This window comes from Sminthopsis crassicaudata, chromosome 2, assembly GCF_048593235.1.
Source record: "Sminthopsis crassicaudata isolate SCR6 chromosome 2, ASM4859323v1, whole genome shotgun sequence".
Classification (NCBI taxonomy): Eukaryota; Metazoa; Chordata; class Mammalia; order Dasyuromorphia; family Dasyuridae; genus Sminthopsis; species Sminthopsis crassicaudata.
Genome location: NC_133618.1, coordinates 316,564,677 through 316,576,972, shown reverse-complemented (window position 1 = coordinate 316,576,972; position 12,296 = coordinate 316,564,677). Strand labels below are relative to the sequence as shown.

Genomic DNA, 12,296 nt, shown 5'->3' with positions numbered 1-12,296 from the left:
TGGATTTAATCTCAAATCTTCCTGACTTCCACTCTATCCACTGTACCATAAGTTGTCTCTAGGACATAAACAAGGACTCACAGGCACAGATGAGTTGTAATCTGCACCAGTGAAGGGAATATCAATACCAATATGGTCAAAGTTCGAAATATTCTAAATTTGATTGTTAATTCAATCTTTTATTATTCAGAAAAATATGAATTAAAAATCTAGTCAGAGTTGATTACATAAAGTCATTTGGGTGAGAAAGATTTCTTGAAAAAGAAACTCTGAATCCCATCCTGATTCCCATCTATCTATTCAACAATAATATAGGAAGTTGAATTTATCATCCACCATCCTGAAATCTAGTATTCATCAAATAAATGTTGTTCTTTTAATTCTTTATTTTCACAAAAAGAAGACAATAAAAATGAAAATTAAGAGTTTACGATATGATTTGAATTCTAAATTCCCAAATACTATCTTATTTAATCCCAGATCACTGAATATATTTTTTAAATAAGTGGAACTGGCCATGGTACTAAAAATCAACTTAAAATAACTTTGGATTGGCAGTATCAAAATCAAATACAAAAGGATCCCTGCAGATAGTATATTGACTTAGTCTTCAAATGACGATTATCTATGTTTTATTAAATTTTTCATTTTGTTAAAAATTTCTCAATTACATTTTAATCTGATTTGGACCCTCCAGAGAATGTCCTGAGTCACATTCAGCATGTTTGATACCTCAGCTTTAGATGACTTACAGCAGCATCTAACTCCTGCTCTCCTTAAGTTACTGTATAAGTATTTCTTGTTCTCTACAATATTTGTGTGCCTAAAAAATTGTGGGTAAATTGATTTTTCTAAATCAATTAGCCAATTATTTATTGAGCACTTACTATTTGTCAGACACTATGCTAAGATGTAAAAATATCCCTTGCCTTCAAGAAGCTAGCATTCTAATGACATATGTAAATCAGAACATACAAGATAAATACAAAATAGAGGGAAAGGAACCTCAGAGGAGATAGTGTAGCTAGGAGTGACCAGGAAAGGTTTCCTAGACTAGGGACAGCTTATTCCCTAAGGTAAAATGGTAACTCATTTTGTAAAACAAACAAGTAGTTTAACTTGTTTATGGTAATCTTGCATTTTATATATTATATATATATATATGTATATATATATATATATATATCCGTAATTAGGCTAGTAGAATTCAGTTTCATTCTTCTTTACTTGTACTAATTTTGCAGTGACCTAAATCATTAAACTTTACTTATCTCAAGTCAATTCCTGTGTGTGCTAATACTATTCTCTATTAACTTGATGGACAAGTAATAAACAGGTGAACATTACCTGTAGTCTGAGTATACAATGAGTATTAATAAGTACTTTAGAATTTCAGAGCTAAAAGGTACTTTAGTAATCTCTAGGTCAAATCACTAATTTTGCAGATGGTGAAATTTGATCATGCCCTATGGAGGTTATATCTTAGATGGGAGAATTGAACATTGTACTCGTCTTTCTAGTACAATATTAAATAAAAGTGGTGATAATAGGCATCCTTGTTTCACTCCTAATTTTATTGGGAAGGCTTCTGGTTTATCTTCATTACAGATAATGCTTGCTGTTGGTTTTAGATAGGTACTACTTATCATTTTAAGGAAAGTTCTATTTATTCCTATGTTTCCTAGTATTTTTAATAGGAATGAATTATATTTCATCAAAAGCTTTTTTAATATTTATTTTAATTAAATTAATATTATTCAAATTAAATTAGTTTAATAACAATAGTAATGGATAAAATTACTATTAATTATAATTATACTAATTAAATATATTTATATTATGATAATCATATGATTTTTACGTGGTCAATTACCTAATTTATTTTCCTAATATTGAATCATCCCTGTATTTCCAATATAAATTCTACCTGATAATAGTGATCCTTGTGACATATTACTTGTAATCTCTTTATTGTTATTTTATTTAAAATTTTTGCGCTGAGATTTCCTAGGAAAATTGGTCTAAGTTTTCCTTCTTTGTTTTGGCTCTTCTTAAAGTATCAGCACAGTATTTGTGTCATAAAAGAAATTGGCTCTTTAAATGTTTGGTGATTCATTTGAGAATATATCTGGTCCTGGGGGAGAAGGGTTTCCTAGGAAGTACATTGGTGGCTTATTCAATTTCTTTTTCTAAGATAGAGGCACTTAAATAATCTATTTTCTTTTCAGTTATTCTGAGCAATTTATAATTTTTAAATATTCATCCATTTCACTTAAATTGGCAGATTTATTGGCATGCAATTGGGCAAAATAGCTCCTAATTATTGCTTTAATTTCTTCTTCAGTGGTGATGAATGTATCTTTTTCATTTCTGATATTTGCAATTTGGTTTTCTTCTATTTTTTTAACCAGTAGTTTATCTCTTTTATTGACTTTGTCACAAAACCAGCTCCTATTTTATATATTAGTTTTCTTACTTTCAATCTTAGTAATCTCTCCTTTGATTTTCAAGATTTCCATTTTGGTGCTTAATTAGGGATTTTTAATTTGTTCCTTTTTTCCAGTTTTTCTTAGTTGCATGACCAATTCATTGATTTGCTCTTTCTCTATTTTATTGATGTAAGTGCTTAGAGATATAAATTTTCCCCTAAGTACTGCTTTGGCTGCATCCCATAAATTTTGGTATGTTGTCTCATTGTTGTCATTCTCTTTAATGAAATTATTGATTGTTTCTATGATTTGTTCTTTGACCCATTCACTCTTTAGGATTAGATTACTTGGTTTCCAATTAATTTTTAATCTGTTTCCATGGCCCTTAATTCAATGTAATTTTTATTGCAGTATGATTTGAAGAAAATGCATTTAGCATTTCTTTTCTTCTGCATTTGGTTGGGAGGTTTTTAATGTCCTTATACATGGTCAATTTTTGTGAAGATATTGTTATAACTGGAAAAAAAAGTGCTATACTCCTTCCTATTTTCATTCCATTTTCTACAGAACCTCTACAGAGGTCTCTAAAATTTTGTTCATCTCCTTGACTTCTTTCTTATTTTTTTGGTTAGATTTAACTAGTTCTGAGAAGGAAAAGTTAAGATCTCCACAGTATAGTTTTACTATCTATTTTCTCATTTAACTTTTCTTTCAAGAATTTGGATGCTCTACCATGGCATATATATGTTTAATATTGATATAATTTCATTGTCTATGATTCTTTTTAGCAAACTGTAATTTTCCTGATAAGTCTATTTTTGGGTTTTTTTGGTTTTGTTTTTGTTTTTGTTTTTGCTGAGGCAATTAGAGTTAAGGTACTTGTCTAGGGTCACACAGCTAGGAAGTGTTAAGTGTCTGAGATCAAATTTGAACTCAGGTCCTCCTGACTTTAGAGCTGGTGCTCTAACCACTGCACAATGTAGCTGCCCCTTGGTCCCTTATTTTTAGTCTGGGTGGGTCTCTCTGTTTTAAGTGTGTTTCTTGTAAACAACATATTTTCAAATTCTGCTTTTTAATCTATTCTGCTGTGCATTCCCATTTTATTGATAAGTTTATTCCATTCACATTCACAATTATGATTACTGTTTATCTCCTTCCATCTTATTTTCTCCCATTTATCTTCTTCTCTATCTCTTGTTTTTAACATGTCTCTCCATAAGTCTGATTGACTTCTAACTACTACTTCCTTCAATCCTCCCTGCCTTCTATAAACTCATTTTCTTTTAACCTCTCACCCTCATATTTCCATATAGAGTAAGAAAGGCTTCTATGCCTAACTGATATGTTGGGTAAATGTTGGGTATAACTGGTATGTTATTCCTTAATTAGCCAATTCTGGTCAAAGTACTGTTCAAACATTGCCAACCATTCCCCCCATCTTCTTATTCACTATAAAAGCTCTTCTTTTTTGTGCCTTTTTTATGTGAGATAATTTTCTCCATTCCTACCTTTCCCTTCCCCTTTCTTTTTCACCCTTTAATTTTATTTTTTTAAATCATCCCATCATGCTCAACTCATACCCATGTCCTTTGTCCATGAATACTATTTCTAATTGCCCTGATAATGATAAAGTTCTTAGAGTTACAAATATTATCTTCCCACACAGGAATGTAAAGAGTTTAAGTTCATTGCATACCTTATGATTTCTCTTTCCTGATTATTTTTCATTCTTCTCTTGAGTCTTGTATTTGAAATTTAACTTTTATTTTTTCATCAGGAATGCTTGAAAGTCCTCTACTTTATTAATTATCCATTTTCTCCCCTGAAAAATTAAACTCAGTTTTGCTAGGTAGGTTATTCTTGATTGTAATTTTTCTGCCTTCTAGATTATCATGGGCCAAGCCCTCTGATACATGGATGCTTGCAATATTTCCTCCTTGAATTTAGCTGTAATATATTCCTGGGAGTTTTCACTTGGGGATTTCTTTTAGGAAATGATTGGTGAATTCATTCAATTTCTATTTTATCCTCTGATTCTAGTATATCAGGGCAGTTTCCCTTGATAATTTCTTGAAATACTATGTCTGTAGTCTTTTTTTGATCATGATTTTCAGATATTCCAATAATTCTTTAAATTATTCCTGTTAATAGTTGTTTTTCTAATGAGATTTTTCTCATTTTTCTATTTTTTTCATTTTTAAAATTTTGTTTCATTGTTTTTTTATGTTTATTGGAATCATTAGCTTCCACTTATCCACTTCTAATTCTTGCTTGTTTTATTTTGTTTGTTTGTTTGTTTTTTTGCTGAGGCAATTGTGATTAAGTGACTTGCCCAGGGTCACACAGCTAGGAAGTGTTCAATGTCTGAGGCCAAATTTGAACTCAGGTCCTCCTGACTTCAGGGTTGGTGCTCTATCCACTGCATCACCTAGCTGCCCCTCCATTTCTAATTCTTAAGGAATTATTTTTTGAGTGCATTTGTGTACCTCTTTTTAAAATTTGGACAATTCAATTTTTAAGGAGTTCTCTTTGGTGATTTTTTGTCATCTTTTTCCATTTAACTACTTATGTTTTTTAAGGCATTCTTTTTACTGGATTTTTGTAAATCTTTTTTTTTCTTTTTGACCAATTCTTCTCTTCAGTGGATTTTTGTGCCTCGTTTACCACTTGGTCAATTTTGGTTTTTTAAGCTGTAATGTTCTTTGGGGCTTTTTGTTACTCTTTTATCAAGCTGGTCACTCTCTTTTCATAATTTTCTTGAATTCCTTTCATTTGTTTTCTCAATTCTTCCTCTTCCTCTCTTATTTAATACTTAAAATACTTTTTGAGCTCTTCTAAGAATTATTTTGGGGTTTATGACCAATTCACATTTTCTTTGAAGCTTTGCATGTAGCTATTTTGACTGCATTGTCTTCTTCTAAGTTTGTTTTTATTACCATAGTAACTTTCTATGGGCAGATTCTTTTTCTTATTGTTGTTTGTTCATTTTTTCAGTCTGTTTCTTGACTTTTAACTTTATGTTAAAGTTAGACTCTGTTCTCAGGGTAGAAAGGACACTATCTCAAGTTTCATCTTTTAAATGCTGCTATTATAAGAGCTAGTGGGGAGGGGGGGTGTCTATAAATTTTCAGTTCTTCCAAGATGACATAATCTAGGAGAGGTGTGGTCACTGCTCTCTTGAACTATGCTCAAGTCTACAAGAGACCACAAGTACTCTTCTCTACCCTGGAAATGTGATCAGGGCCCCTTCTTCACTGTGGCTGCAAGCTCTAATGTGCCAGTGTTCCTTTATGCTGTAGGACTGTGACCCAGAATTGTGTATAGGGAGATGAAGCAGGGTCCTATACCCAGGATCAGCAAAGGATCCCTTCTGATCTTCTGATCAGCTGTCCAACTTAGCATTTGTGAACTGATAGCTCCCAAAGCTGCTGCTGTTTTTTCTGCAGCCACCTCAAGGGCCTTCTACTAGATTACCAGAGTTTGTCCTATGCTGTACTGTGCTCCAGGCCAACCACAACTCCAGTGAGACATACCTTTCCTGCTGACTTTTTAAGTTGTTTTGGACTGCAAAATTGCTTTGTCTTAACTTTTTGTTGCTTCTGTTTCAGAATTCAATTTGGAGAATTATCTTAAAATTATTTGTAAGGAAAGTTCAGATAACTTCCTTCGTTTATTATACCATCTTGGCTCTGATCTTCTATTTATGTTAAGGGCAACCACCATTCTTCCATTCACTTCCATTCACTCATATTTACAAACTAAAAGTCATCCTTAAATGTTCATTTTTAATCATTACCAGTATCCTCTCAGTTTCCTAGTCTTATCAAGTCTGCCTCTCAAATCCATGTTGCAACTGCCCTTTCTCTTCACAGAAAGAGTTACTGTCTCATAGTACAGGCCCCTATCATCTCTTGCCAGGACAATCATGATAGCTTCCAGGTTCTTCTCCCTCCATTCCATCCTCTACACAGCTACCTGTGAACATATATCTCACTCCAGTAGATTGTAAGATCCATCAGAGCAGGGATTATCTCATTTTTATATTTAGATCCCCAACAGAAAACATAGTGTCTTAGATGCTTTTCAATCTATTGATTTGTAGTATTCTTTGTTCTTATCACATTCTTCCTTCTATCAAAACTACATTTGCATTGTTCATTTCCATTATTAGATTATAAACTCCTTGATATTATGAACTATGATTCACTTTTTTTTATCTACATAGCTTTATACATAGCAGATCATCATCATAATCAATAAACATTTATTAAGTGCCTACTGTGTTAGGCACTGTGCTAAACACTGAGGATGCAAAAAAAAAAAAAAAAAAAAAAAAGACAGCCATTTAGTTGCTCAATAGGTTCATGTTGAATTGAATTCCACAGTATGTAGCTTATTGCAAAATGTGCCAAGAATGTTACTTCTGAGGCATATGTGAGCCTGCCTACTCATTTCCCACTTCTATAACTCTTCTTGTACTGATTCATCAGAACACACCTCACTCAAAGCCAAGCACTGGCTATATTTCTAAAACATAGCTTGGTCATTCCTGACAGCATATCAAAGCATAACAGACTCAAAATACAAAGTGTTGCCTTGGGAGAAAAGTGACTGTCCACAATCAGCATGGCCATAGAAAATTCTCCCAACAAAACTAATATTGAAGATTGTTCATGATCCCTTCTTTGCTTTCTGTGATGAACCCAAGCCTATTTATGAAGGAGGAATATATATATATATATATATATATATATATATATTTATATGTATATTTATATGTATATATATATATACACACACACATATATATACATATATATATACTTATATAGTTTAAATTATTGTAACAAAAATAGTTTAAAACTCAAATTGATCTATAATTATAACAGCCCATAATCAACACATGAATAATAATTCACATTTAGATAATGCTTTCCTCACAATAGACCCAAAACTTAATGGAAAGGAAGGAAACAATGAGAACCTGCTTCCTAACACTTAAGGGAAACCCCCTTCCTATGATGTTACACAGTGTACAAAACTAATTTAGCATCTTAAGAGTGACATTAATAATGATAATAATAACAACGTAATCTCAAAATCTCAGATTTGAGAGTAACCCCAGAGTCTGGGGTTTATAATATCCATGACCACTGTACCTTTATATAGCTTTGTTAGGAAGTTTTCCCTAGCTGAAATTTGCTTTCCTCAGATCCCTGTGGTTTGGTTCTCTTTCTGCCAAATAGAAAAGTCTATTTCCTCTTCCACAAATATTTAAAGACTATTATGTTTCCCCTAAGTTTTCATTCCTCTCTAGGGTGCACCCCTGATGCTTCCAGGGTTTCTCTACAATTCCATAGAAACCTCTTCCCCTTGGAAGTCCTTTACCTCTGAACTTCTTACCTTAGAATCACTCTCCCCCTTTAGCCTCTCTTCATGATTAACTGGTTCTTCCCATAACCTCTATTTTAAGAAGAAGGTCCAAGCCAGCCTTGTTTTCATTCCATTTTGGGCTTCATTCCTGACTCTTCCATTCTTTTGCTACCATTCCCTATTCCCCTCCTCACACCACCCCCATAGAGTATCTTCATTTCCTTCCCTTTGCCCCCTTTTCAGCTTCCTTTTATGTATTGTCTTCCCTCTGTAGAATGTAAGCTCCTTGAGGGAAGGATCTGACTTGCTGCTTATATTTGTAATGTCAGTCAAACAGAAATCTGTTAAAGAAATTTGCTTAAAAAGGCCAAGGTCTCCCATTGTATCCAGTACCATCTCCAGTCATTCTCATCTCTATCTGGCTACTGGACCCAGATAGCCCTCAAGAGGAAAGTGAGGCAGGTGACTGCACAATCCTCCCTCACTTAAATCGAATTCATTTGCAAGTCAAGGCAAGACCTCTCTGATGTCATGTTCATCTTTGAGAATGAAGAACAAAACAACAATTGGGTCTTCAGCATAGTGTCTGGCATTGTAAACATGAAATAAATTCTTGTTGATTTGGCTAAGTTTTCTCTTTTTCAGTCCAGATATTACCCTATCCTCCCACTGTTCCTTATATGCCTGATTTTTAATACTGCTCAACATCCTATTCATCCTCCCTTGTATATAACCCAGATTATCAATGTTCCTCCAAAAATATGGTTTTCAAAACTGAACACAATATTTGAGATGTAGTCTGATTAGGGAGAAGTACAATTGGACACTAGCCTTTAATTATTAATTCAGGATAAGTTTTTGGTCATAGAATTAGTGTGGTTTAGCAGATCAGAAAGACCTGCATTCAAGGGCTGCCTCTGACACATACTGTCTATATAATATCAAGACGATAATTTAGACTCTCTCAGCTTCAATTACCTCATCTGTAAAATAGAGATAATAATGACACCCACCTGATAGAATTGTTGAATAAACAAAGAAGATAACATAGGTTATTTGCTTTGAAATTATGAAATAACTATATAATATTAAGTATTATATTACTATAAATATTACTGATGTTTATTTGTTACATTCTATAAGTAATATTAATATTATTACTATAAATCAAAGAGTATGTGCTCATCTGGATTAGAAAGAGAATTTCCTCAGTAGGATATCTCTTCACAAATTAAATTATAGATCTGTTCAAAAACCGTTCAGGGAGTCAACTCAATTCAATAAGCATTTTTTGAGAAACTCCTATGGGCTATAGTATGTTAGACAATGGGATCACAAAATTTAAAAAATGGAACTACCCTTATTCTCAGAGAGTTAACATTCTGCCACGGGAAAGCAGGAAAGCAGCATATATAAATAAATAAATATATATATATATATATGTATATATATATATATATATATATATATATATATATATATATATATATATATATATATATAAAGAGAGAGAGAGAGAGAGAGAGAGAGAGATACAAAATGCAGACAGTGTAAATGTAAATAAAAAGCACTTTGAAGAGGCAAACACCTAGGATCATCGGAAAAGGAGATTTTTTTTTTTAGCTGCCACATTGCATAATTCTCTTTCACATAATTTGCTTCCTAATCTTCCTTCCCCATTTTGTATTAGTTAAATTTTTAATTTATATAGCTCAGATTTTTATAACACTATTATTTCTACAAGGCATATGTTCTATGAACTATGAGAGGTGACTTAGGGAAAATATTATCTCTAGTAGAGAAACTGAGGTTTAGAAAGACTAATTGGCAGCCATGATAATACAGTTAATAAATAACAAAAAAACACAACTTGCACTCTGTACTTCTGAATTCAAATCAAGAGGGTTCCTTCTATTATGTCACAGCTTTTTGTGCTCCTGCAACTCATTCATATGTAAATAAGAACATATTACATGCATGTGTAATAGATACACACACACACATAAACCCTTTTTTTTTTATTTTTGAGGCATTTGGGGTTAAGTGACTTGCCTAGGGTCACACAGCTAGAAAGTGTTAAGTGTCTGAGATCATATTTAAATTCAGGTCCTCCTGACTTTAGGGCTGGTGCTCTATCCATCTAGCTGCCCCTATATACACATTTTAAGCCACATTGTTCTTAGTCCCTTTTTCTTCTCTATAGATTATGCAATTGTGTATATGTACACACACAAATCTATGTGCCCACTTCACAGACTACATTGCCCACCTGGTCCCCGATGCCTCTTTTCCATCCAGATATAGCAGTTGTTCTGGGCCACGCCAGTCTGGGAGTCAAGGAAGGGGAGACGCACACTACGTTCAGCACATAGCCTCGAGTTGTAGCTACGACAATGTTCAATGGCTTCCTTGTAGAACTGATCCCCAAGCCTGTCAAGAGGAAAAGAGCAGAAATATCAAAACTAATGTATGTGTGTGTCTCTCTGTCTCTCCCTCTTTGTCTGCCTCTGTGTCTGTGTCTGTCTTTCTCTCTCTCTCTTTCTTTCTCTCTCTCTCTTTCTTTCTCTCTCTCTCTCTCTCTCTCTCTCTCTCTCTCTCTCTCTCTCTCTCTCTCTCTTTCTCTCTCTCTCTCTCTGTCTCACACACACACACATACACACACACACACACACACACACACACACACTCCATATTTTTTTCAATATGATCTCATCATTTTCATCACATTTCTAGAAATAGGTAAGGGACAGTCATCATTTCTTACTTTGGAAAAAAAGGTAATACCAATGAATCAAGAGTTATTTGGTCTCAGAGTAAACCTGAGCAGGTTCACACTGAACAGCTAAGTGGCATAATGGACAGAACTCTGCATCCAGAGTCAGGTTGACTCTGGTTTCAAATGTGACTTAGATACTTAATAGTAGTGTGGCCCTAAGAAAGTCATTTTATTTCTGTCTGTCTCAGGAAAATGAGATAATACATGTAAAATACTTTGTAGACTTGGAAGCACCATATAAATGCTAGCTATCATTGCTTTGAAAAGCATTTTTACAGTCATGTAGAAAAGGCATGCATTATTATCCCCATTTTACAAATTAGGAATTTGAGACACAGACAATCCAAATCACCCTCTTAGATAGGAGTTGGACTATTCTTGTTTTAAGTATTCTCTACTATCAAGGTTGTGATAACAGTAAAATGTTATGTAGTTGTAAAGTTCTTTGCAAGCTTTAAAGTATTAAATATTATTTTTACTCTAAAATTCATCAAGTAACTTTAAAATCCCACTAACAATAGGAATAAGATGCTGAGAATTAGCTGCCTTTAATAAAGATTGGTTCATTTGAGAAGAAACAACCGTGTTTCAAACTGTCCATGAAGATGATAGTTGCAGCCAACCTGCTACATGGGTGGGAAACATCTCTATTCTGGACAACAGATCAGACTGTAAGAGCAATATTACTCATATAGTGTATTTATTTCCTAGTGAATTAGCATCCCCACCAGGCAGTATGTCATAATAAAGTTAGGGCTAGCCTTGGAGTCAAAAAGACCTGAGTTCAAATTCTGCCTGACACATGCTTTTATCATGATGGCAAGTGACTTAAACCTTCAGTGCTCCCTAGAAAATCTCTCTAAAGATCGTAAGTTATAGATGAGCTGCTAATATGCTTTGGAGCATCAAAAGGTTCCCTTTACAGGTCCTGACCTCTAGTACAAATTCTGGCAGATCCTACCAGGTTGAGAAAGCTTTAAATTGTTCTGTGATGCCCGACTCTTTGTGATCTTATTTGGGCTTTTTTTGGCAAAGATACTGGAGTTGTTTGTCATTTTTCTCACCAGCTCATTTTACAGATGAGAATACTGAGAAAAATAGAAGTTAAGTCAGGGTCTTATGTCTGGGGTTATATTTGAACTCAGGTCTTCCTAATTCCAGGTCTAGTTATTCTATCCGCTATACCACCTAGTACTAACCTTACAACACACTAAAAGGCCATAAGCTCAAGACCAGTCTAAATAAATTTGGTGAAACTCATCAGCAATAACTATTCTATGGCTAAGATATAGGCCAAATGTGATGATTTTTTCCAGCCATAGGAACTTTAAGGCATAGAGAGTTTAAGATATTTGAAAGATACAAATTATATAAATCTCTTAAAAATCATATATTTGAAGAAAAACAACTGTGACAAAATACTAACAATATTTTCTAATATTTGTAACAAATCTAGATACAAAATATCACCTTTGAGGTCTTTTGACAAGAAAAAAAGAGGTCTGGCTAAATGTGGCAAATTTCACATTCCTGAGTGTATGATTCTCTTCAGTTAATATAAATGCTACTAATTCAGAGAAATTATAATTTTCTGTATTACAATTTATTTGATAAGTTACATTCCAGGGACTAAAAGAACATTGTGCATTTGATTAGAGGTAATATATGAAAATGACCTTGAAATCAAAATACATAATAACCACAACCAACTTTATACA

At 33.4% G+C, this 12,296-nt stretch overlaps 1 protein-coding gene across 8 annotated transcripts in view; it reads right to left on the bottom strand.

Annotated features, from left to right (window-relative positions):
• Positions 1 to 12,296, bottom strand: part of DPF3 (double PHD fingers 3) — a 397,766-nt gene that overhangs the window by 225,532 nt on the left and 159,938 nt on the right. For all 8 annotated transcript variants that reach the window (XM_074290117.1, XM_074290119.1, XM_074290121.1 and 5 more), the window contains one exon: positions 10,072 to 10,232. In XM_074290117.1, the coding sequence (XP_074146218.1) occupies positions 10,072 to 10,232 (161 nt within the window). The remainder of the gene's footprint in view (positions 1 to 10,071; positions 10,233 to 12,296) is intronic.